Source organism: Phymastichus coffea, unplaced genomic scaffold (genome assembly GCF_024137745.1).
Source record: "Phymastichus coffea isolate CEN01 unplaced genomic scaffold, Cenicafe_Pcof_1.1 PCOF00034, whole genome shotgun sequence".
NCBI lineage: Eukaryota > Metazoa > Arthropoda > Insecta > Hymenoptera > Eulophidae > Phymastichus > Phymastichus coffea.
The window spans coordinates 2,091,126-2,118,949 of record NW_026706845.1 but is presented as its reverse complement, the minus strand read 5'-3'; the positions used below and the strand labels follow the sequence as shown (position 1 = coordinate 2,118,949).

The following is a 27,824-nucleotide window of genomic DNA, read 5'->3' as shown; positions in this document are numbered from 1 at the left end:
TTAAATCGAACTTCGAAAAGTACATTGAGTCTCCCAACTGATCTAAAATATCGACAATATTAGGTAAGGGGTAGGCGTCGCTGATGGTCTTTTTTATTTAACTCTCTGAAATCAATAGCCATTCTTCATCTCAGCGTATCGTCGCTCCGTGGGCTCTAGGGAAAAATTTAGAGCGGTGGGTTATAAGGCGAGTAACTCTCTTCGATTATTGCATCCGTTAATCGTTTCTTGATTTGGTCTGATACAAACTCTCTTTGCACAGGCGAATGTCTTTATTGCTTTGTATTGACTGGAACTCTATTTTCTAGATTTATCTCGTGTTCTATCAAGTGAGTACACGGTAAGGGCTCTCGGAGCGTTTCACACTATGGAGTTAGATCGGTCAAATATATCCTGTCCTCCCCAATCTGGTGATGGTAGGGCATCCCGCCCCTCGTTGGGTAGTCAAACGCATACGTATTGAAAGAGGTGCTGATCACTTCGTTAATATGTTTAAGTTATCTTGTTTCCTCGTAGACTGCGTACATAGAATTTTTGACGAAGTCGTTTATCTCGATTGTCTTGCAAGCTGAAGATATTTTCTCAAGTGTTTTGGTGAAATAATCATGCGACGTACAGTGCCGGGCACGTACTTTTGCTCAGTCTGAGGCGAAATTTGCTAAACTTTAAAGTTTTATATATCAGCAAACAAAAGTCGTAGAATTAAAAACTTGACGCCATTTTAAAGGCAATAGCAAAAGCTTGAGGTAACGTGGAGATAATATTGTTTGTACTAGAATTAAATTTTTTATGCTTAAAAAATGAACATAAGAAATTTCTTTTTTTTGCCTATATATAAATTTATTTATTTACTACGCAAATCAGCGGATCATTAAAAATCCAAGTAAAATTAAAAGGTAGAATGTTCCTTTTTGAAATCCTCTTTAAAGTCACTCTCGAAATCGCTAAAATACAAAACTTCTAATAACCATATCTCGGTGATAGAAAAAGATTTTCGAGATCTGGAAAAAGGATTTTAAAGAGTAAACGTTACACTTTAAGGTAGTATTTCTGGTTTGAAGAAAAAAATTTATGAAAGGTGTACGTAATCTCAAAGATAGCCAAAAACAGTGTTTTTGGCACTTTTAGGTTAGAACTTCTCGAGAACCAGAAGTGATGGACGAATTCTGACGCCGGATTTGGATTCAGCGCATCAAAAGCCTTTGAGTACACCTAGTCACGTGTCTGGATTTTTTCGTCTGTCGGTCTGTGTTATTATACTGTTTCGTAGTTGGCTGATTTTGGTATATAACAGCGGTTAGTAGACTGGTGACAAGGATTCTGGGTAGCAGTATTTCGCTTGTATTAGCTGGAAGAATGGTAATTATTAAAATTTTTGTCTTGTGTTGAAGGTAATTTTGGTGAAAAGCTCTATCCATTCCTTTTTTTTTCCTTATCTTCTTTTTTACGACTGCGTTCCTCACTCTATTTTTTATCTCTATCCATTTTTCTGTTCCCTCTATTGCGTCTATCCATCTCTGATACTCTCTTATACCTTCTTCGTTCCAATCGTCTATCAATCTTTCTTTCTCTTCTTTTCTTTCTTCTGCTATTTTGTCTCCCAATTCCACTTCTACTGTTAAGTGGTCCGACATTACCCTCTCTTTTATTTAAACCCTTTTCATTACCTCATCACCTTTCTCGTTGCATACTACATAAAATATCGTTGACATTCCTCTTGCTCCTATATTTCTCCCTCTTCATCTTCTTCTTTTCTCCCATTCGTTATCACTAAACCCATTTCTACTAGCCATTTTATCAGTTCTTCTATCTTTGCGTTTAATACTTTATCTTTGGCTTTTATTTCTTCTAGATTTTCTGCTATATCCCATTCTCTCCCTTCATTTCCTGTTCTTGCGTTGAAGTTTCCTCCTATAATTATTGTTTTTCCTCTGTTCTCCTCTATCTCTTCGCTTAGGTATTCATAGTTTTCATTTTCTCATGTTGCATATACATCGTTGCTATCATGTATTTCCTCCCTCCGATTTTTATTTCTCCTAATATTACCTCACTTGTCCTTTCTTTCTTCCATTCAACCTTACTCATCCCTTTCCTCTCTCTTACCGCCATTATTCCTCCCTCTATTTCTCTTTCCCTTCTTCCTTCCCTTCTTGAGTCTCACCACTCTATGTTATACCCTTTCAGTCCTCTGTCTCTCACTTTTTTCCCATCTTAACTCACCCTCTAAGTCTGTCACTATTATATTGTTTATCCTACTTTCTCTATCCATTTTTTCTCTCATATACTTTATTTCTTCCTTATTGCCTACTTCTGTTCCTCTTCGCTTCTCGTTTCCTCCTTTTATACTTTCTTTTAGTTTCACGCACTCTTCTTCCAACTAGTTCATCCTCTCTCCCCATTTTTCCTGCAGTTTCTTTTCTCTAAGTTCTGCTGTTTCCCTTTCTTCTTTCATCTCTTTTTTCATTTCTTTTCTCTCTCTCTTGTTCTATCCTAACTTTTCCTATTTCCTTCTCTCATCTTTCTTCTCTTCGTTTCTCTTCTGCCTCCATTCTTTCCATTTTTTCCATTATTTCTTTAAACATTTCTGTCCATTCTTTCCTTTCTTCCTCCTATGCCTCTCTTAAATCCCTTATATATGCCCGTATCTTTTCCATTATATATTCTGCACCACTACTTTTTCCCAATTCTTTTATCATGTTGTCCAATCCCTCCCCTCCCCCCTCCTCTTCGATCTCGCTCCCCTCACTTTCACTCTTGCATCTTTTTGCCTCTCTCATTTCTCCTCTAATATTCTCCCTCAGCCTCTCTCCGTTCTCTCTCTCCCTCACCACCTTGACTCTTTTCTTCCTTTCTACCTCTGGGCCTTTCTTATCCACCATTTCACCTTTATCTTTTAATTTTTCTGTTGTCACAAATCTTTCCATCGCTATCCCGTACGCCTTAATTCGTCTCTCTAATTCTGCGCGTGATCCCACTTTTATTCCCAGTCTTACCTTTTCTGTCTCCGTCTTTACTTCTAACCGCCCCTCCTCTCTCTGCCTGCCTTTCCCGCTTCCTGATTTTCTCTCTTAACCTCAACTTTTCTTTTTTCTTTATTCCTCTCTCTCTCTGTTTTTTCTACTCTTCTCCAAGCCTCTCTCTCTCTACTCCTCTTCTCTTTCGTCTCCACGCTGTTTTCACCTCTATCTGTATACTCATATACTTTTCCTCTCTAACTTTCTCATCAAAACTCGTACTCACAGCCAAGACACGTCCACTCCCTTTCACGAGTCGAAACCCACTATTGTTTGGTATTATGTTTATTTAATTTTCTTAATTCGCACGTTAGGCATTTTTGAATGAACTCCTGCACATCTTCCTTTAAATGCACCCAGTAGTATTTATTTTTGATTTGTTTGTAGGTTCTATTGCAACCGTTATGACCGTCTATCGCTGAACAGTAGGCTTCTTCGCTTATTTATTTGCGACACTCGGTGGATGCGAATATAATATGCCCCTGGCATACTATAATCTTGACTTCAGATGAACCCAGTGTATTTTTTATCATTCGTATTATCTCAAAAAATTCTATTCTGTGCGATACTGACAGTTTTAATTTTATTTTCGGTCAAATTTATTACCAATTGCTTAATTGCCAGGTATATCCGTTGTTTCTCTACTCTCGTGATGGAGTGATATTATAAAATGCGTCTTGGTTCCTATTTTGATTAGTATTATTAGTGAGGACGGCTAGTTGTAATTTGTTCGTTTGTGGGAGTTTATTATGTTTAAATAAACTTTGTGCACCTTCATCCAGGGGGTTACCAATAGTTTCAGTGAAATATAAATAATTGGCTCGCCTCAAATCGTGCGTCTCGACAATAGATCATGTTTTCATTAGGTAAAGTAGCGAGCTCGGTAGGGGGTTTACTGTGTCCTCGGGTATCACGTCTTGTTGAGAGGCAGCATTCTGTTTTGGTTGTGTATCCGATTTATTTTGAGAGTCTTCATCATGCGTATTATTTTGTGCGCCAATTTTATTTCTTTCGGTGAAATACGTGTCTTGAGTTACTGTAAGACAATTAGTATGCATATCTGGTTCTGTCACTGGTATAGACACTTCCGCAGGAGGTGGATTCTTTTTCTGACGCGGTAGGAGGGACTTGATGGCTTCCAGGTGTTTCGTGCTTGATCGTTGACCTTTCGAGCATCGCGTGGTCATGGTGTGCGTATTTCCTGGCCTTGTGGTGCTCTCATCGATATTTTTTGGTTGAGATGTCAAGACTAATGTTTGAACAGCATCTTGCCTAGTTCCTTGTATAATATATACTTATTTAGCTGTTAGATTTCCTGTATAGGATTTCGAAAGAGTGCGTCTACATTGACATTCGACGCGCCATTTTTATATCTGACTTCGAAATTAAAATTTTGTAACAGTAGTCGCTGATAAGTTGCCTACGAATTTGGGTCGCTTATCAAGTATAGGTGTAGCAAGGGTCTATGGTCACTAATAATGATGAACTTTCGGCCATACAGATATGGTCTGAATTGTGAAATACTCCATACTATTGCTAAAAGTTCGAGTCAAATAGCGGAGTAGTTATTTTCAGTAAGTGTATGCGACAGCGTATTCTCGCTCTTCGGCATCAAATTGAAAAAGCGACCCTATATTCCGATTTTTGATGCGTCAGTGGTCAGAAAAAATGTTCTGTCGAAATCCGGATGTTTGAACACCGGTGGTTCACATAATTTATGTCGGAGTGTCTCGAAGGCTTTTTTGCTGCTCTTCCGCCCAAATAAAAGGCTGGCGATTTTTTAATAGATTTCTAAATGGTTTAGCGATTTTAATAAGATTTTAATAATATCCTGCCAGACCAAGCCATTAGTTAATACTCTTCGGCGTGTGCGGGACCGGGAACTTCTTTACTATGCGCAGCTTGCCGTTACACGGACGTAGTCCGTCTTTTGAGGTTATATATCATAAATATTCAATTTCCGAGTGTAGAATTTTGCATTTCTTCGGATCAAGAATCAGATTATTTTCGCGAAGGCATTTTATTAATTCGATTCAATCAATTTTTCACACTGTTTCACACTGTTCATCGATTGTTTTAGAATATACGCAAATATAAAAAAATACTACTACATTTTTCAAGTCCGATACTAATATATTTACTGTCGTAGTGAGAAGAAAACTGGTGCGCTTTTTTTTATTCCAAAAGGTGAGTGACAAAACCGATACAGGCCTGACTCGCATTGGAATGCTATTTTGTGTCTGTGTTCCTTTTTTATACTTATTTAATGATACGAGTATGATGAATAGATATCGAATGATGAAAATAGCTGTGCACCGGCCATACGTTCAAGTATTCAAGTAAATCGACAGATAAATGAACTAGGAAGTTATAATCTGGTATAGTTTTATTTAGTGCGCGATAATTAAACACGATGCGCGGTGGTTATTTATTATTTTTTGGCATGCAAAAGACTGGTGTGCAGTATGCCCTAGTTGATTTTTCGATAATTCCTCTTTCAGATAATTTCTACATTTGTCCATTTATAAATTTACTGATTTGCGGGGGGGGGGGGGTGTCTTAACTGTCGCAGTCTGAAGGGTACTTCGGTAGATCTCGTGCTCGATAATACTCGTAGCTCCGAGGTTGTCGCCCTTAATAAAAAATCTGTCTTTGTAATTCTCGATAATTTTTTCAATCATCATCCGTTAATCTTGTTCGATATGGTCCAATTTAATCAAATGACGTAATTGTTTCAATATTTCGTTACGATTATTTATTTTTGGGCAGATAAGTAGGATCTGCGTTGCACACACGGTCTGGCTACTTTTTCCCTGATAATCGTGCGAGCTGTTAATAGTGCGTTTAATGCGTTATCTACTATATTCATTTTTTGTAAGTTACTTTGCGATTTATTAATTGAATCGAGGTATCTGTTTAGCATTTCGAGCAAGTATATGCGATTGCCATCCATTTTAGATTTTTCATCGTTTAGAAAATTTACACACTATTGATTAATTTCTGTATTAGCAGATAGTCTGAGTCTAATTTAGCTCATTTTTTAATAATTTCTGATGCTTTGCTTAAAGCGTTAATAAGTCGGGTTCATTTTCGAAATTTTGCACGCGCGTGCCAGAGGTTACAGGTAAAGTTTTTTTTTTGAATTCTCGGAAAAGTCGTTAACAGATAGTTTGTACAGATTGTCGGGATCTAATTTAGTTTGTGCTTCTCAGATTTTCGTTTTCAGACATCTGAGGTATATTTTTTTTCGGAGTCAGTGTGCTGTTCTGTTTTCTAGCGTCGTGACCATTTTTTTACACGTGTTTTTAGTGTGTAGGCGCGTTTTGATCGCTGGGCTCGGCAATTTCCCTACAAGGCCGTCGACTGTATACAACGAGTTAAGTTACATTAATAAATTATCTATGTAACATTCTGTATTTTTTACACTATTTTTATTTTCTTTAGCGCTGACTGTTTTATTGTAAACCAGAGAAAATAATTTTGCACATTTGCAGGAACAACATGAAAAGAGCTATCCTACGTAAAATGGATCTGTAAAATTTATGTATAAATAGACTTAATTTTGCACAGGTGAGAGGTATTCTCTCCTAGTCTTCCAAAGTGAGCGCTTGAGATTAAATCAACTTGGCTTATACCTAAGTTTTTTCTCTTTTGTGATTAGCTAAGCAAGCCTTCCCTCTCCTATTGTGATTTATGCCTAACTTTCCTCAATTCCATTCCAAATAACCATATATAATAACCATATTCATTATATAAGTTTGATTTTCAAAATCAATATTAATATCATTACTGTAATTTCAAACAAATTTGTACTCAATAACGCGATAAACCATAAGAGTACGAACTAAATACTAATAATAGGTAATAAGTACCCGCGTAATAATTTGACCTATGGGCAATATATTGCCAATATTTTTCCCACACCTATGGGCAATATGTTGCCAACATTTTGGATCAGTTATTGGCAACATATTAGCAATATGGTGCTTCAGACCACTTAGCAACATTTCGGCAACATGTTACAAAAGTATTGCAAACCTTGCGCCAACATATTGCTAATATATTGATATTTGATTTGAAAAATATTGCCAACAGTTCAGTTTTTATTTTGATTCTAAATATTTCTAAGTTATTATAATACATCGGGAGACGAGAAATACAAGGTACAAGTGATTAAAGGAACCGTAATGCTTCGTTTTGTAATATTAGTTAATTTTTTTAATGTTTTTTGCATGACAACCTTATAAATGAATTTTTATTTTACAACCTTTTATTAACATTTATTCGTATTCGAATGTGCTTACAGGGTCAATCACATAAGAGATATTTCTATCTTTTATAAATACGTGAAAACATACATATTTTAAGTTTCTTACATCTACGATTACGGTATTGGAAGTACGTGTGTACGTATGGATGAAAAATAATTCTGCGTTCTGTAAGTTTACAGAAAATGGATGCGTAAATTCAAGATTTTCTATTAGAGCAAAACACTTTGCATTGCATTCACAAAAATTTTTACATTTACAAGTAGTCACACGTACTAGAATTTTTATTATACCTAGCCTAAGTTCATCGTTACTTAAATACTTTACGTAGTAAGATTGCGTTTTTTTCTCATTGTGATATACTTCTGAACTGTATAATATTCTTTCTTTGTATAATCTTTTAAAAACAAAAATATTACTGTCAACAAAATAGTTTGTAATAAGATTTTTATAAGGAGTATTTTCTTTCAATTTTGAAACAGGACCAACGATACTATATATACTATTTACATTATGCAGTATTAGTTTTTTCATTGGTGATAAAAGCGATTTACAAAAGGCAGACGCTCTGCTATTTTTGTTTAGCCAATCATTTTTCATAACATACATTTTTATGTACAAACTTAAATTAAATACTATTTGTAAATGTGGCGATTTACTCCCATGTATTAATGCTTTTAATTTTCCATTTAAATCTTCGAGAGGGAAGCAAGCTGTAACCTTACAAGGACCAGTCTTTCGAACTCCGGCAGGTAAGTGACGAAGACTGTGTAAATTGCACGACATGTGTATAAGCCCATATAAATATTCGAATTGCAAAGAAAATTTGTTTATGGCTGTCTCAGCCAAACGTAACGCGCGGCTTGTAATTTTCTCTTGACATAAAACGTATGAAACGAATACTAATAATTTAAAATGATCGTAATATTGAGTGGGTAAAATGCCATTTAAAGTAGGTAGAGCGTAATAAAGTAGCCAATCTTTCAAATTTGATGATTTCCAATAACTAAGGTGTGTTTTTATAGGCCTAGGTCGTCGTTGTACATGCGAGGGTGGCTTTATAGAACATAATCTGTAATCAACTACATCTACAAATACGTAAATCGAAAAATTTTCATTTTTGTATTTAGGATCGAACCACAATTCTAACATTTTTTTCGTTTGACCTTGAAAAAGACAGTGCATAATATCGACGATTATGGAAGTAATAAAGTTATAGCAAATTTTACTTATTACAGTTGGTCCTTTCACACCGAAAACTGCTACTTTTCTATCAACGCTTCTTGTGCATGTTCAAAAGTATCAGCTTCTGTCCTAATTTTAAAATTGTCCGTATGCTTATAAACGCGTCTACGATCAACTGTTTCGCCTTCATCAGTGCACACTTGACAGCCAAATTTACCATTATATTGATTCATTTGTAGAAATAGAGATTTAGCTGGTAAATCTGCTGTACCGCAAATACAGTCGAACCTAACGCACTGCCTGCTCTCGGGAGTAGCCGACCCATGCACTGCACGCCGCGCGTCAGCCAATCAGAGCGTTGGACCAGGTGTGCGTATACTCCCGCTGGTGAGCGGAGATCTGAGGGGCCCGAATAAATTTGACACCGGAAAATATTATACGCGCTATACTTTCTAGAGAAAAACAGTAAATTTGATGGTTAAAAATGTATTCCTTACTAAATAAAAGTAAATATTAATGCATATTTTCCACGTGGCTTGGGTAATTAAAAAAATGCTTCATTGATGAAAATAAATAATGTTTTTTGAGTATTGCTTTATCGTGATATTTAAATTTTAATGAAATATTAAGGTTAAAAATGTTTCTCATTGACAAATAAATATTTCAATAATGCTTATTATTCAATCCCGGAAATGCTTATTTTTCAATGAAATTACATATAGAGAAAAATAGGAAACTTGTATTTTTCCAAACCTAAATTCTAAAAGTTGTTTATAAATATTACATATTTACAGTGCACAATTTTGAAAAAATTGAGTTTTCAATTTCTAAAAAATATTTAATAGATCAAAAATTATTAACAGTTAAACTTGCAAAAAAAGTTAATTTTTCAATTATTAACTTTTTAAAAATGTATTTAAAAAAAAAACTACAAGAGACGTTTTCATCTTAAAATGACCCAAATTATCTATAAAAAATTATTTTATTGAAAGAGAATTATTTGTACACGATTATTTAAACAACTGAGTTTTAAACAAAGCCTAGGGGTTTGTCGTAAAAATTATTAGTACCATTGGATTCAGCAGGTAAAAATACATAAGATTACATGGTTTTTACTTTCTGCCGTCTTAGAGTATACGGGATGATACCTGGTTCGCGGATTAGCAGTATACGGCAGTGTTTGCCGCGCAGTGCTTAGGCAGAGAGAGCGCGCAGTGCACGGGAAAAGGCAGTGCGGTAGGAGGTAGTGCGTCAGGTTCGACTGTAATGATTCCTCGAAATATTATTATATCATTCAAATCTTTCACGTACATATTTACGCCTTTAAACAAATTTTTCAACGGTTTTTTTAACGGGTTTAAAAATAAATTAGGATCAGGCTTTTTATCTCCGAACCACAAAGCAGCTAAAATCATATTTTGAATTCTGTAACGTTCTTCGAAAGGAAGATTTAAAATAATTAAATAAAAAGCCCAAATGCTGTATTTCGATGATTTAAAAATCTGAATACCATCTGTATACCACATAAAAGCAAGACTATTTTCATAAGATAAAATTCCATTTTCTTGCGATAGTTCTTTATATATACTTCCATCGTCAATATCTTTGTACGTAATTTCATCGACATTTTCTTGTAAATCTACGCCTGTTGACTCTGTTACTCGAGTACGATTAATTTTACCGTAATTACCAGAACATTTAAAAAAATACTCTAGTTGAGAAATTAACGGGATTTCTATAAAATAACTGTCTTTGTCAAAATCAGTACAACCGCAATTATAAATATTGTCTAAAATAGCCTCATTATCGATAGATTCATCATTATGTAAATCAGTTTCGGAATTATTAATCAATGTAATACATTTTGGACAGTAATAATGTTTTTTTATCGGTACGTCTGTACTATAAAAAAACTGTTTAAATTTGTATAAGCCAGTAGGACATTTATGCGGTGTTATGCTAATTATATCTACTAACGCAAGAAAATCTTTGATAATTTCATCCGATGCCTTATGTCGTAGTTTTATCGCAGAAACGCATAAAAGAAATTCGGCGACTGTAATAGGTGCTCCAGGGTAAAGCTCGGAGTTTAAATATTCTCTTTTTTCAGTTTCATCGAAAGTACTGCGCGCATCGCTCCATTCATCGTCTTCATTCCCGTCTTCATCACTACAGTCAACACTATCTTCATCACTCTCACAATCTCTGTATAAATCTATCATAAAAATAATAATAGCGAGGTTAAATTATAATATAATCATAATTGATAAGGACGCAGCGGAGTTTACATGTGTGCATAGAATTTCTCGATGGGTACATACATACGCGCGATCAAGCGCGCGATTATGGTTGCATGAGCGCATTTAAATTTTGTTTGGTTATTTTCATTATAAATAAAATAAAATTTATAGGTGTAAGTTGTAAATAAAGTTGTTTTAAAATAATTGCGTTATGAGCATAAGGCAGTATTGAATGCATCTAATAAAATAACGAATCGCGAGCAGTAGCGAATACGTGCACGTGAGTAAAATAACGACTACACACCGTAAAACGATTCATATGTGGAATTATTTCATTATTTTCCCCATTACAAAGGTTATCGAGATTATCAGCGACATTTTGCTCGATGTTTTCTTCTACTAGTAGATTTTCTTGATGTGAGTGATTCTATAGAAATATTTTTCAAATATAAGTATAATTTCATAAGTATATAGTCAGTCATTATTTGTTGTTAAATCTCAAAACGACTTACATCTACATCTAGTAAAGTGCACTCGCTTTCTAGGGGTTGTTCGAAAATCGGTTCATGCAGAGTATTGAAAAATAGCTTTTTGGAACGTTTTTGGATTTCAAGCGAAAAATTACTAAAACTTAAAGCACGCTTTGGCATTTTTTATAACGAGTAAGTATGTGTACTTTTTACAACATTTTTTATTTTATGTGTGAATGCCTGTCAATAAACAAACTTTATCGAACACATCATAGCTGCAAACGTCACGTTGTTGTTATGTATCTTGCTACGCTTACAGGTTAACATTTTGCTCGCTTGTCAATAGATTTTGCATTGAGAAAAAGTTTTATATTTTGCATTGAGGTAAAGACAAACAAAATGTTTGCTCTGATTTTTTGGAAGGGCATACAAAAAATTAGTATAGTGCCCATCGAAAGTTTGTGTCCTGAGAAAGCTGAAGGAGAAGAAACAAGCGTGCGATACACAAATAAAAAGTTGTATCGAGGGAAAATTTTGCGAAAGAGTTGTAAGTAAAATATCTTTTTCATTATCATGATAAATTTCATCGCATAGCGAATTGATCAATGAAAATACGGTAGAATTACAAGCTTTCATAGTAGTACATACGCAAATTGGAAATTCGCACAATGAGCCGTTCGTTCGTTATTACCTGTGCTAATCTAAATCACGTTTCCTCGAAACGACAAACTCTGGCTTGTACGTTCTATTAGCGAACGGCGCAAATATTTTGTTTATCTCGCATGAGGATGCATTTTCTTTTTTCTTTCTTACGACTTTTCTAATGTGATAATATTATTACAAATGAAAATAATTTTATGTTTGACAGCTGATAAAGATTACTTAGAGTGCCTACCTGTAACTATCAATGGAGAAATAATGGAGAAAGGGAAAAACACAACAGATTCAAAAGCAGAAGCATTAAGTATGCAGATAAAGAATAAAGAAAAACAAGCTGCAAAAAATAAAGCCGAAAAAGAAAAGCTAACAAAAGCTACTTTGATGAAGGAAAGGTCAATTTTCGAGGATGACAGCGGTGACGATAATTCGGAGGCTGAATCTGACGCTTCAAACAAAACGATCGAGTGGAATTCAGAAGATTCGGAGCCTGAATTAAATGAATTGACATCAACTGCGAGAAATGAAACGCCAGAGGAAAAAATAAAAAGATTACAGAGAGAAATAGAGGAATTGAGAAAATCGAAAGATCGTGCAAGGATTAAGGAATCAATCGCGTCAACTTCTACTGCCAATAAGGTAATCGATTGTTTATATTTTATATGAGATTAAATTTATACTACATTAATCACGTGTTTATCTGTTTTTATTGTTTAAATTTATTTTTCTATAAAAATGCAACAACAACATTTATTTTTTTATTTTGAGTAAGTAATAGCGGTTCTGCGATCTCAAAAGCTATAGCGGTTCAGTGATCACAAAACAGTCTGGATTACTTAGCCCTGAAAAGGGCCCGCATAGCACCCAATCGATTGAGCTCCGTTTTGGGTGCCAGAGAAAATTTTGTAAAGAAAAAGTGTTTTACCCGCGCAAAAAGTTTGATCGGTCTTTGACTTTCCTAACACCTTGACACCTGCAGACACGAAAGTTGCTTTGAGTTTGGACTTTCGCCTCCTTTTCCCATCAGTTTGACACGACCAGTCTGGAGTCTGGATTACTTGCGCGCCAGAGTGATGGGAAAAGGAGGAGCCAGAAGTAAAAACCGCTATAGGTTTTTACATCGCAGAACCGCTATAGTTTACCTACTATTTTGCAGGAGAGCAATCTTCAATTTCACGTAATTACCAGTCCACCACAAATAGAGAATTTGCAAAAACGACATCTTGCCACTGCATTATCAAGGGCAGATGAAGTAAATAAAAAACGTCCACGAGATCGTTCTCCCTCTCTGCTATCAGAAGAAGATTATGAAGAAACTGTGGAACTGGTGGGTACTAACATTTTCCAAACGAGGCTTTTTCGTGAAACGGAAATCCGTAGCGATTTTTCTATTTTTCGAGGATTCTAACTCATTTCAAAATTTCGCCACTTAAAGTGCATTTAATAGTACCTTTACCTTTTAAATTCTAGTGCGAACGTTTTTGCACAAGCGAAGCGAGTGCAAAATGTTTGCACGGAGGTTTAATCAATTTTCACACTTATGTTAAACAGTATTTTTTAGTACGACGTGCGGTTAATTCAAAATTATGGTATGTTTTAAGGTTAGAGCAGTGCGCAAAATGAGCATTTTGCGAACTAATACTAAAAATTATTTTCTATTCTATTCTATTCCACAGAATCCGACTAGTACTCCTAAGGAAAATCCTTTAAAAATGTGTCGTAGACCAGGAAATGGACGAGTTCTTGTTTGCAAAAATTATAACATATGGGTTGACAAAGGCGAACTGGACTTTATCCAAAGATACATGGAGGATCCTAAACAAATGACAAGAAGCTTATTAACAATTCTTGTTGGAAAAGAAAACTTGAAAAACATGTGTGCACGAGGAAAGTCTAGAGGACGCAGAGGAGTTCCTGAGGACATAATGAAATGCGTTGAGTGTAAGTTTTATAGCTTTCTATTTTACATGCGTATTAATTATAATTGTTTTAAATTTTTCAAATTTAAAAAAAATTTTAGATTATGTCAATAAGAAGTGTAGCAGGAGATTGAAACCACAAGAATTCACAAACGTGGTCAATTACATGTGTGGCACACTACGCCACCCCAAAGAAAGATAAATGTTTTCATTTCTATTATTTTTCGTTACTTTTTTTTAAACGCCTTTCAAGAATCAATGTGAGTCTTATTTCGATTACTTTTCGTTATAGTTAATTAATTAGTGTTAATTACTATTTCAAGTTTCACGGATTTTTTATGAAAAGTAATCGTTCAAATAAAAACTAAATTAAGGTTTAAAAATTAAATAATATATTGTATTCAAAAAATTATAAAAATAAAGCATTACAGTTCCTTTAATCACTTGTGCCTTGTATTTCTCGTCTCCCGATGTATTATAATAACTTAGAAATATTTAGAATCAAAATAAAAACTGAACTGTTGGCAATATTTTTCAAATCAAATATCAATATATTAGCAATATGTTGGCGCAAGGTTTGCAATACTTTTGTAACATGTTGCCGAAATGTTGCTAAGTGGTCTGAAGCACCATATTGCTAATATGTTGCCAATACCTGATCCAAAATGTTGGCAACATATTGCCCATAGGTGTGGGAAAAATATTGGCAATATATTGCCCATAGGTCAAATTATTACGCGGGTAACATCACATCTGATAGGCGCGAAATATGACGGTACGCGAATAGAGGCTAACGCAAAAGGACAAGCGTACGAAATGCATGGATGTATATGAACTTAATGGGCATTAATAATAATAAACGAATTATAAAGCAGATTAAGAAAGAGAGAGAACCAAACTAAGTGAGTGGGAGAGAGAGAGAGCGGTCGAATGAGTACTCACAGAGGGTGAGTTTACGTTCTTCGTTGCGGGTCAAAATTAAATCTCTGCCAAATACGTATGCGGTAAGAAACACGGAAAAATTCTCATGTAATAGTGCGTCATGTGTGACACCATAACACCACAGTCAATCACAACACAAACACACGCCAGAAGATCAAGGTCACACACCAAGAGGAAAAAGAGACTGAGTTGTCGAAGAAGCCGGCAAAGATTTCGTGCCACGAGAGTATATGGGTTGTCGCTTTGAAGATAAGAGCGAAGATTGTTAGGCTTCCCGGAAATTCTCCTTGTATTGTGTTCGTAACAGCCAATCAGCGCGCACGATCACTCGAACGTCACGCGAATACGTCTATCTTTCTCTCTATGTCTCGCTATCACACATAGAGCTTATCGCTAAGTACACTCTTCTCTCTCTTCCTCTCACTTACCTTGTGCCGGAACATAAATGTATAAATTTGGCATTGTATATACATCTTACAACATAATAATATAACATAATTATACTTATTAATTAATACTACTCATTAAATAAAAGGTAGAGAGAGACATAACGAGTTAGCAATCTTACGTTCTATAGAACTTAAAGTAGCCGTTTCTTATTCGAGTGAGTGTTTCAGCATGACCAGAAGATAAAACTCACTTATTTTCGTGATGCCATCAACGCATTATGGTTTCAATAAAATGAAGTAAAATCACTTTTTCAACTAAGTAACTATTTGGAATATGTAATTATATTGCACTTTTGAAGAGAGATGCAAGCCATTCATTGTATATGTACTCGTATTGGTTCTTGGAAATAAACTGCACAATTGAGTGAATTTTAAGACTTAATAAGATTCAAGGTTTATAATTTAATACACCATCAGATTTTGAAAAACGTACAGTATTAGATACTCGAAATGACTGAAATAATAGTTGTCTATGTATTTCAAGAATCACTATGGAAATCAAGCATCGAACAGTGAACATAGTATCAATCAACACAGTTCACTATTTTAACATGCCATTTAAAATAAGACTAAGAATCGTTGCATCTATCGGGAAAAGACCCGGAATAACGCCGGAATAAATAAAAAATCAAATCTCAATCAAATCTCTTGGCTGTATTAATATGATCAGGAGAGGAAATAGTCTAAGGTTGCTTTTTTCTAATAAGAGAGAAGGTCTTATAAATTGACCTCTTAGACTATCATGTAGCAGGGCTAATTACTAAATAACGAAAATCAATCTCAGGAAATAGCGGTGAAAATAAACAGTGTTCACAATGCTAGGCAGCTAGAATTCGAAGTACCTTCTTGCCGCAGAGATGAGCGAATTTATACTTGCTAAAGAGGCTCCTTTTTACGCTTGGTGGCTCCTACAACGTTATTTTTGACATTTGTACAAACTTTAAATAAGCTTTGTCGCGAAAACACGCACGCAAAGTTCGAAGTTGGTGATTTAAAAAAAATTAAGTTGAAAATGTCGAATTTTTAGTATAAATCACTTCTTCAGGAAAAATCGCCTCTCAAAGTCATAAACGCTTAAAGTTCAATAAATAAATAGTACTAAATTTACAATAAAATTATTATAATTTTTTACCCCAATATTTTTTTATAATACACGAAACATTATTGAACATCAAAATCACCTATTTAACAAACGGCATTTAAATAATAATTAAATAATGAATCAACAATCAGATATAAATCATTTTCACTAACTTTTCATGTATGTACATTTAAATCGCTATCTCGCAATGTAATTTTAAATGTTTAAATAAATAATAAAATTGTTATTGATTGATAACTCTGTTAAAAATCAGTTATCAAAGTATCAAATTCTTGCTTCTGTGTGACGGTGTAGGCCCGTCATGGCCTGCACCGTTCGCTTATCTCCCTCTCCTTCCTAGGCAAGGGCGCACGGCCGGCATCAAGCGCACGTTGTTATCACGTGCCTGATGCCTGCCCTTTATTTTTCAGCTACGCACGAGAGCGGTGGAAGGAGAAGCCGTGGACGCGACGACGCGTTCGAGTATTGAGAGTGCGAGAGAGAGAGAGAGAGAGAGAGAGAGAGACAGAGAGAGAGAGAAAGCAATAGTTTGAGTATTGGGCTTGGCGCGCGGCACTTGTCGCGACGGGCATTGCCGCGTGCCGCCGATTAGGCGAGTGGTGGGAGAAAAGCGTGAGAAGCCGGCTCTCACGCACTCGCGACGGAGAGTGACGCGACGCGCGCGACAGCAATCAGTCGAGAGTTAGCTGGTGACCATCGCTGCCTGCCCTTTGTCCGGAACAAGTCAGCATTCCTCAGCAGATCGGCCGGACGGGACTTCCTCTGCCAGCGACGCAGCAGCTGCCCTGTAAGAAGCCGTCACCGAGGCAGAACCCGACAGCCTTTTCTGCCAGGTCGCCGGCCACGCAGCAGCGAGGAGTTTTCTAGACTAGCCTTCGGTGGGACACCTTCAAGGCTGCCAGCAACAGCGACGTCCACCAATTTGGTCAGGTCACCGATTCCTCTCTCTCTATATCTCTGTCTTTCCTCGGCGCTTCTCACGGTTCGCGTTGCTACGCCAGGCTTTTCCGAGCCGGCGTAGTTTTCGGCAGTATGTAAATTTAAGTAATTGTTTGAGCCGGTTAATGAGGTGACATGGCGCTAACGTGCCGGTCATCTCGTTTAGAATAAGTTCGCGTGTTAATAGTAATAAGTGATTTGTGTTCTCGTCGGCACTCGAGGTAGTGCCTTGTAATAAACGGTTTGCCAACGAATTGTGTGTGAAGTTATTTCGCCCGCTGTTCTCCTTCCTGCTTTGCTTGGAGCGATACACCGCCTCCCTTGCCTTCCCCCTTTATAAATAATTGGTAATAGTAGTGAATATATCGGTATTGCACGCCGACGCTATTACATCTGTTTCAATGCTGGTATCGCTATTTTATATTCGAGTTCGCATTATATTTATTTATTGGCCTGGATTCGATTCCTAGTCCCTGCTGATTGATACAAGCACCACTGAAACAAGTTAAACGTGCTTCATTTCAAACACATTTTAAGCCTTCGTCGCTGATTAGCATTGATGGAGCATAAATAAAACGGTATCAAACAAAATAAAAAAAAATGATAGTTGTTTCTTCTATTCTGTACAAATAACAGTAACAAGTATAGATTCTATTCGTTGGAGTTATCGTGATAAACATTCTCTCTTCTAACAAATTAAATATAAGGAAATAAATCTCAAGACTAACCTATCCTTGATTTATTCATTTGATCCTAGGCTAAATTACTTTAACATCGTCTAGTTTTGGCCAGATAATATATAATATTAGCCAGAGGCCGAACAAGGCACCTGAAATAACGTCTATCTCAGACATTTCTGAGAAAGTCATCTGAATGTCTCTCTCTTTCTCTCTCTTTCTCTCTTTCTATATATATATATATATAGAGTATACATATGTATGTGTGGTTTTACGGAATTTTCCAAGTCTGCGCCATTTGTGTACGCCAATTGCGTACACTATCTTTGCTACCAGACAATTATTCATATTTCGGTAGTTCGGACTGACGGTGAGCGATTTGGACACGTTTTGGCCATAAATCACGGTTGATTCCTTAAGATCAGCCTTTGCTAATAGACCAACGTATGCGAATTTTGGAGAGAGAGAGACGGGTATATAAATACCTTAACGTATTCCAAAACATATCAACACACGCTATAGGATCTGTCAGAAATATTATTATTCGTAGTGATCACAATACCATACTTGTCAGAATATCCATAGCTTTATTATTTCCACAATACCTACGAAATTTATAACAAAAATTTATGTTCAATTTCTATTCAATGACTTTTAACTAATTATTACAAACATTTTTATCATAACAGTAAATTATAATTAGTTTCGTAGTAAAATTGAGAATTTTACCTTTTCATGAAGACGCTCGTTCATTGTAGGCTTCCTTTTTTCTGCTCTTTTGACATTCAAAAATTTAACTAATGGTTTTATTGTTATACCCTGTAAAAATAGATGGAAACATTTAAATATACTATCATGTCTATAAATCTTTTATTATAGATTTTATTATGGATATTTATAGATTGCAAATAAAATTAAGTATTTCTTTTGAGAGCGCATTTTTCATATTTGATACACACCCTCAAGATCTAATAAGAACTACATAAGTAATCGATTCTAACTTGACAACGTAGATCTTAGGAGGGAAAATTCAAAAAATTTTTAAATTATAATAGTACAGGTGAAAAATTGTTTATTTAACATTTAATAACTCCAAATAAAGCTATATTGAACATCAGGATATAGAAACAACAAATAATACAATATATTTTGAAAATGCAACATTCATGAAAGTAATTTTGAACGATATAAGAATTAAAAATGAAATATTTGCGTTTTGCATAATTCAAATTATTATTTCTTTCCAATAACTACTTTTTTAACCTTTTTTTTAACAATATTGTTATTTGGTTTAGACTGTAGAACGGAAAATTTAGCAGGTATCAAAAGGTAATGATTACATGGAAGCTTATCCGTACCTGTAAATGAAGATAAGTAGTTGAAAAATAAATGATCTTTTTCGGAATTTTACTAGATTATTTCATGAATTTACATACAGTACTGATTTCATGTTATCAAATAATAAATTATTTTTTAGTATATTATAATTGTAAAGGAAGAGTTCGAATTTACAGTAAATGTTGGCCCGCGACTCTATTTACTTAATTATTTACGCGGGGATCCGGAAGAGAAAATGCTTCGGCTACTAAGCAACCTGACAGACATGCAGTTTACGGCGTTTGTGCGCGAGACAGCCTGGAACGGGAAGAAGGAATAAATCAAACTCAATTTTATACATTTAAAAATTCCAATGCCAAAAATTAATTTAAATACAAAGAAAATATAACAAAAATTATAAACTTAAAATAATCTTAAAAGAACAGTGTTTTGCGGACATGTTCCATCCGAACAAGCGCTCAGAGCGAAACGATATTTAGGGAGAGGTGCTCAACCACTACAAATCGGAAATGCTGAACGGTATGCAGTAGTGAGTCTCTCCGGCAGACTCGGACAACTAAAGATCACTCAGCGATTGCAATCCTGCTTACTGCGAAGCACCAGGCCGTCCAGAGTCTGCGACATCGTGGTTGTCATGTGTATACCAATGATGAACGGAAAGCGGGAAAAGAGAGCTCACTCTAGCTTGGTTGACACGAACTGCCATACCTTCTTTTCTAGTAGACTCGGACGTTGATAGTAATCAACCAAACGCCGTCGAATCTACTGCAGTGGCCGTGGATGATCCAGCTTTCCAGACCAAACCAAAATGCAGTGTTCTGCAGTGATCCGCAGCGATAAATAATCATCGTCTTCGTTGCACCACCGATGTCTCTCCGAACAGAATACAGCTATACAACTTCTGCTGCTATTACCGATGATCCACCAAGCCAAATCTCTGCACCAAAACTGTTCTGTTTCCTCTTTTGCCGGATTCTTTTATTCTTTCTTTTGTCTCCCTTTCCCGTACGCCTTGCAGACAGTCACACAGTTCCTCTGTTCTCAGTTCCCTAAGATGCTAAGCAGCACTTTATATTATATAAACTGGACATTAGTGATGCGCTAACGCAATTACATTCATTCCCGGCTTAACGATAGCGCGCGCAAATATCGAGAGGCCAGAGACGACAGAGAAATCGCTATCAAGCGGTTTTCCTAGTCTCACAATAATAATATATTTTAATAGTAATTTTCAGTGTATTTCAATAATTATACTACAATTATAAATGGAAAATAGATTTCAATAGATTGCTGCATAGTTTTATTTGTTATATAATGTGAAATACGCAGGTTTGATTGCAAATTATGACACGAAAGGCTTCATTGTCAATTTCATTTCAGTAACTGACAACTCATAATTGCAGAAAAATCAAGTTCCAAATAACTATACTATCACAAGGCTTAAATTAAAATAACCATCGCTGATACATTAAATTGCATTAGTTTACTATAACTAATTCTTTTTCTATTAATATTATAACTCAAACTAACTCGCTCCTTCGCTGATGCCCTGGCGAGTGTTTGAAAATTACGAACCGATACCGATGCTCGCACCGCTTTATTTCAGGACCAATACCTGAGCCGGGCATCGTTATTAGGAGCCAATTGGGAGTGAGAGCGGCTGCGGCAAGAAGAAGAGAGAGAGAATGACGCGTCGCGAGTGCCGACGCGCAAACGATTAGGGGAGAGAGTTCCAGCCGAGATTCAGAGGTAGACGGATCGTTCAACGGCCGAGCGTGCGCACCTGAAAGAGAGCAAATCAGACAAAGAAGCGGAGGACAACATGCAGATTTTAGCAAGGAAAGAGGATTTCCAACGACTCTAGCAGGAATCCACATCCGAGCCTGCCATGAGCCTGCCAGCAGTCCAGCAGTATTTCCTGCCTGCGGCGGAATTACCAGCAACAGTTCCTGCCAGCAACTTCAGCAACACTTACTGCAGCGGCATCAACGGCGATTCTTGCCAGCAGCCTTCGCCAGGTCAGGTCGTCTCTCTCTCTCTCTCTCTCTCTCTCTCTCTCTCTCTCTCTATGGTAAGCATCACAGCATCTTTTCAACGACTCTTCAACAAATACTATTTATCCAACCATTTGGCATCACACTTTCGAGTAAACTGTTCCAGGTAGTGCATCTTCCACGGGGTTAACAAGTGTACGCTGTTTCATGCATAACTATTTGTATTTTGCCCTGGAATTTGCATTACTTGTGCAACCAGCATCACTTAACCTCTTTCACCTGAATCAACACCACATATGTCACTCTACTAACGGAATCAATTACCGTACCACAACTGCACCAGGACATCTCATCATCAACCTGGCTGTCTTAGCTCTACCAACGACGAATATCATCGCTAGAACAACTATTTTTTCTTGTCGGTTGAGTGAGGAATATTTTGTCCTGTCTACATCTTGTAACTACTCTATATTGTTCATTTTCTCTATTATTTGTTATTACTTTTGCGAACCTGTAATCGATCATCTTTAATTTTAAGACTCCATCTCACCTCGATTCATTTAGCGTAATTCACATTTTCATCTTTATTATCATTTTCATAATCATTCATTTTAATCTTATGTTGTAACGTACATTTAAGTCGGGTTACGTCATCTTGTGAATTTTCCGCGCCAAATTTCCTCTTAATCTCTATTTCGCATTCCTCATTATTGCTAGCATCACTTTCGCACGCATTTTGATTTTCCCGCCACACTCTCTATAATTCGCTTTTTCTCGGTAGAGGACACTTTACCGAGTTTATCATAGCTGGTTAGTTGCGTGCGCCACTGCGTCATTTGAATTTGCGCGCCTTCCTGGTTCACTTGAATTTGCGTGCGAACATTCAAATTATTATAGGCATTTCTATTCTTTTTAAACTTATCTTGCCTATTTATGTCAAGTCGCGCGTGTGCCAAGTGCGAATTGATCGTACGACGACCTGATCAACTCCTCCTCTGCAACTCCTGTAATTCCCTTTACCATAACCTCTGCATTTCACCCAATTCAGGACCAGTCAATTACATTTCTGCCGAATTTAACTGCTGCCTCAACCGCTCGCCGAACGACGATACAACTCAAGCCAATACCTTGGATATCTTCGCTACGCCCACAGGACACTCCCCCTCTATTATTATACTCGCCAAGAAACGTCTTGCCTCACCAACTCAGCCATCACTGCTGCCGATCACCAAGGTTTATAGATCTGAGCTGCCTCCGATTACAGGTCGGAACACCAATTACTCGGCAATGTCTGAGGCACCTAAGTGGTTCCGTAGGGAGTTGCAGCTTAACACGGAGCGGCATGCGAAGGAAGCGCAACTCAATTCTGAGCCCTTTGAGAAGCTTTGCGGACTCTGGACTAAAACGCAGGAGGAATTTCGCGAGTATGACGTTCACTTAGCAATAGTCGATGAGCCTGAAATCTTGGTCCATGGGTTGCCTGCTGAATTTCAAGGTTCCCTTTTCCAGGCCGCTACCTCTGTCCTCATTGCGCTGGGTTTAAGTGAAGAGCATAACCTGCCTGCGATTATTGCGACGAGGGAGTGGAATCCCACTGCCACTTTTCGCTCTGCTGCGCCTATAAATCAGCCGCAATCATCCTCTCACTTAAGTCAACATACTCGACGGAAATCGTTCACTTTCCTGCTGGATTCACCGTCTTCTCGTGATAGAATCATCAAGTTTTCGTCCAGACTGAAGGAGCATACTGCGCAGACGATCTTTGGCTGTGGAGGCGGCTTACGAGTCCTACTACGCCCAATCTATCCCAAGCCTGTTTTTGAGCTTTTATCCAAAGCCAGAAAAGTGAGTGATGATCTCGGATATGCGTGGCCTGTGGTGCGAAACTAGCGGGTCTTCTGCTGCGCCACGCCGCAGTCGAAGATCATTGTCGAAGCCCATCACTCGAAGCCCATCGTCTCTGAGGCTGACCTGCGTGGTCTGCCGAGGCTGGCACCTCGCCAACCTGTCGCACGCTCGGCGGGAGCTCCTAACCCCCTTCACTCTGCGGCCGCACCATTCGCTCCTCTTGGCGGTGCCCACCACAATCTCCGACTTCCTCGCTCTGATCTTCATATCCGACCACTTGCAAATACACCGAGCTTCACTTTATCTGCATCTGCCTCCTCTTCACAGTCGCCAACCCTTAACTCAGCTCAAACCTCATGACATTCAACGGTTCCTGTGAATAATCCTGCTACCGCCTCCATCCCCTCTCGATCTTCCCTCACCGTTGCGCACATCAACATAAACGGCCTGAACGTGCCGTGGCACTTCTCTCTTTTTGAAGCACAGGCACATATAAGTGCATATGACATTATTTTCATTTCTGAAACCAAACTTTGTAACATCATCTCTGATGACCACCTCGCCCTAGCCGATTATAATTTTTTCCGACTGGATCGCGAGGGCAAGGAGAGTGATGGAGTTGGCTTCTATTATCGCAATAGTTTGACAGTAAAATTACTCGCTACCTCTGATCCTACATATAACATCTCACCAGAATTCATGATAGCCGAAATCTATTATTTGCAATCGTTTACCGCCGTCCATCCGCCAAAATCCCATCATTATTCTTTAACACCATCTCTTCCTTTCTTTCTCTCTTTAATGATGTTATTATCACTGGCGATTTCAACTCTGACCTTACCTCAGATCTTCCTAACGTCCTGGCATTGCGTGACTTGATCGATTCACACGCACTTAGGGTTGTGTCCATTGAGCCTACATACCATCCTATCACTGAAAGTGGTGTCGCCACACATACAACGCTGGATCTTTTCAGAACAAACCCCTCAACTCATATTCTTAGTTTCACCAAATCTCTCTCCCCATTTGTACCTTATCACGATCTAATCGAGTTTTCCACACTCTTTTCCTCGCCTCAAGAACAGCCAAAAACCTTTGCCTCCCGCTCTCTCCATCGTGTTGATAAAGTGATCCTGAACTCTCTCATCATCAGCAAGTTCTCGGTCTCCCTGGATCACCGGGGTGATTTTCTTCGTCGAGACACTCCCTTAGTTGATCAACTCGAGCAAACTTTTACCCTGGCGGTTTGTGGTGTTTTTGACAAGCTTGTTCCTTCTCGTCTGGTTACCATCTCCGCGAAAAAAAGCCGTGGGTGACTGATAAGCTACGTGCCCAAATGCGGATCCGTGACGCAGCCTACAAACGATTTCGATCCTCCAATTCATCTTTGGCCTTTCAACAATATCGTTCCCTAATAACTGCCATTTTCACGAGCTTGATACAGAGAAAAATAACCACATCCGTAATAACATTGAGCATGCCAATAGCTCAAAATTCAAGTGGAGGACTCTCCATACTTCTTCCAATTATAAAGGAAGCCAAAAATCATATACATGTTTTTGATGTATCTTTTTTACATAGCATACAATGGCATAATCGGTTTTATCGTAAAACTTATCCAGAAAACGTTAGGAATGAAAAAATTGAAAAATTCGGATTTTTATTACTAACGCTTTGTAGAGAGATCTTATAATCAATCCGTTTATATTAGAAAATATATTAATAAATAAACAAATCAGCTTTTATTCAATAATAAAATATTTTATAAAAATTGAAAAAATATTAATGCAATATAATCTGTGATCACGTAACAAATATTAATCATCATCACTATCCTCTTCGATAGTAGTAACCACCTTATCTTATTGATAAATCTTTGTGAGATCTGCGGCAGGTTTCGCAATTTAGAACTGAAATCTAGCATACACTAGATGGTAAATAATAGCAGTCACTTCAGAGTAGCAACCCATTGTTCTTATGGCATTAGCACACTCACAGTAAAAACGACACAGCCAGTATTGGATTTGTATTAGATATGGAACCTGTACATCTTACTTTTAATGTATTTTGATCTGACCTTTACCTTGAGAAGATATGGCTTGTTTGAATTGATAAGTTCCACTGCATAATTTTACTAAATTCTGCTCCGTCAATTCAGGAAATTTTTGCAAGTCAGCAGACGTGAACTTTCGAAATAAGGTTTTTCTTTGACTATATTACCCTAGTATTATTTCTCTGGCTAAGCTATTTTCTTTTAAATTCTCGTGAAGAATATAATTCAGTATTTCATTATCTATGCAGCTCTTGAAATCAGCCGTTTATGAAACTGACACACTAGCTTACTTTTTTAATAAAAAGTAAACTATTCTGTAGTCGAGACCAGTTTCGGGTAAATAACGGTTGTCCAGATGCTGATAGAAACACTTAAACTTTTGAGCTACATCACCATGTACAGCTTTCACAACCCTTCGAAGTATCGTAACAAATCGAGATTTAGTTGAATCTTCCGTTGATATTTGTTTAATATTTTCAACTTTTAACACTGGCATGAGAACCCTATACCTATCACTTTATAATTGCGATTCTATGTCACGAAAGCCTTGATCAAATATGAAAACAATATCTTTCTTGCACATTAACTTCTTCAAGTCGCTATCATTCGCTTTTAAAATTTTTTCTAGAATTTTCGCATCATTTTCTTTAACATGAAAGAATTCTCGTACATAACTACCTGTTGTACTTCTAGTAAACGGCTTGCACAAAGGAACTTTTTTATGTCTTGAAAAATATCTTCGTTGGCATTCGTTATTTGAGCTTTTCTGGTGCCTCAAATAAGTTACATTAGCAACTAACGGAAGATTAAGATTTTAAAGTTTTTGAAGAAGCATTGTCGTAATATTTTTGATCATATTATATCGGTTTGTGCTTTTCAAACCAAAGCGTGAAAGCAATACATTTTTCTTAAAAGAACTCTGAATAGATTTTGAAAACTCCGAGACTTATTAATAATATCATTTCATTTGATTTTCCAGTTATCAATCTGAATAAAAAAACGAGTGCTTGCATAACTGTCCAATTATCAGTATTTCTTAGGGAAAAATCACCGATTTTATCGTATAATTCTCTATCGGATGTTACACTTAGAGCTCTGAATAACTTGGTTATATCTGTAGCTGTTACATTACTTGAATGGGAAAACTGTTTTACGATCAGTAACTTATCAGTATAAAACCTTTTTATTGTCAAGTGCTTATGATAATAGTGGTTACCCTTTGGCATAAATATTTCTTTTCCAGTAAGAGCCTGCCACTAAGCTTCAAAATGAGTAACAATAATTCCTGATTTGTTTGAACATAAGGAATAATAATCATGATTGGAGACTACTCTTATAGGTAACTGAATAATTTGTTTTTCAATAACTTGTTTTATCATTTTGTTTTACTTGGATTGTTTTGAGTTGTTGTGAATATGGCTCAGAAGATGTATTTTATTCTGGATTATTGGATTGTGGAGAATCTTCTACGGTTGGCGCTTCTTCAACTATTCATTTTACTTGTTAAAACAAGCGGCGCTTGTACATTCCTAACAAAAAATATCTCCAAATACGACTATCGTAGCAAAATAATTGGAGAGGGTAATAGCTTCATCTTCTGTATTAACGTTTTTCTTGGGCCTGACCATCTTGTTCTTCGATATACCGTTCTTCGTACATTTCTCACCAAGATTGACTGTACTCATGACATAGTCTGTATCTGGAAAAAACGAGTTCATTAATGATTTCATTAATCGGAATAAGGATAATTTTTAAATATTCAACAAAACATGCTTGTACAATTTCGTACCATGAAGTACTACTGATTCAAGTAAAATTATAAATATTCATTTTTATTAACATAAGTTTCTGCCTTCTATATTCTGTGAGTCTTGATACAAGATGGAAATTGACATCAAGGAGACTGCATATCAACTATGCGAGTCAAAGGAAAGTTAGTTTAGTTATCTTTATGATATTTTGTAATAGTTCACCAACTAATAATCAAGTTTTCTTTATATTTAAAATTCTTATAATGTACCGAATTTTATTATTATCGCCCATTCAGTTACAGAAGGGATTACAGTGGCTACCTATTTTATTTCCTTTCTCTACCATTTACTTTTTTAATCACATATAAAACTGAAATTTTTAAATATTTTTAATTATTGAAATACATAAACTTTAATATGATAAAGATATTTTATCAATTGTATGTAGAAAAAGTATATTTCTTGAATTTAATTCTTTACTAGCGAAAATAGATTACAAACATAAACTCAAAATACTTGAAACTCATAGGCTTATTGTCCAAAGTAACATTAGTGCTATTTAATTTATTAAATTGTTCAAAGGCAATCCAGTATGGTTACCATAATTATAAATTAATTATATTAAACCATTTTCTCAATTTACAGAGACTCATCTTTCTAAAAAAAAACATTTCGATGTATTTCATTGAGCATTTATATTATTCAATATAAAGGCTTTATTTGTCAAATGAAATTTAAGATGGTGGAAGTAACTATGAAAAATGATCTTTTTTCAATGCATGAGCATTTATCTCTGAAAAAAATATTTCGCTGTATTACAGTTAATTAATTAATATGTTATTGAATATGAAGGCTCTTTTTGATATGACGACCGTAATAATAAAAAAAATTACAGTTTCTTGGAAAAATTTCTAACGATAATGTACATTTATGTGTTATGTCTTTCGCTTTGATTTTGAAAATTCAATATAACGCGTC

The 27,824-nt window shown here is 36.3% G+C and overlaps 1 protein-coding gene across 8 annotated transcripts in view; it reads right to left on the bottom strand.

The window, feature by feature from the left end:
• LOC131663385 (probable Na(+)/H(+) antiporter nhx-9) overlaps positions 1 to 27,824 on the bottom strand; it is a 1,718,187-nt gene that overhangs the window by 706,921 nt on the left and 983,442 nt on the right. For all 8 annotated transcript variants that reach the window (XR_009301845.1, XR_009301846.1, XR_009301847.1 and 5 more), the window contains one exon: positions 18,592 to 18,681. Coding sequence is in view for 5 of the 8 variants with exons in the window: in XM_058933773.1 (XP_058789756.1) it covers positions 18,592 to 18,681 (90 nt within the window). In the remaining 3 variants the exon portion in view is untranslated. The remainder of the gene's footprint in view (positions 1 to 18,591; positions 18,682 to 27,824) is intronic.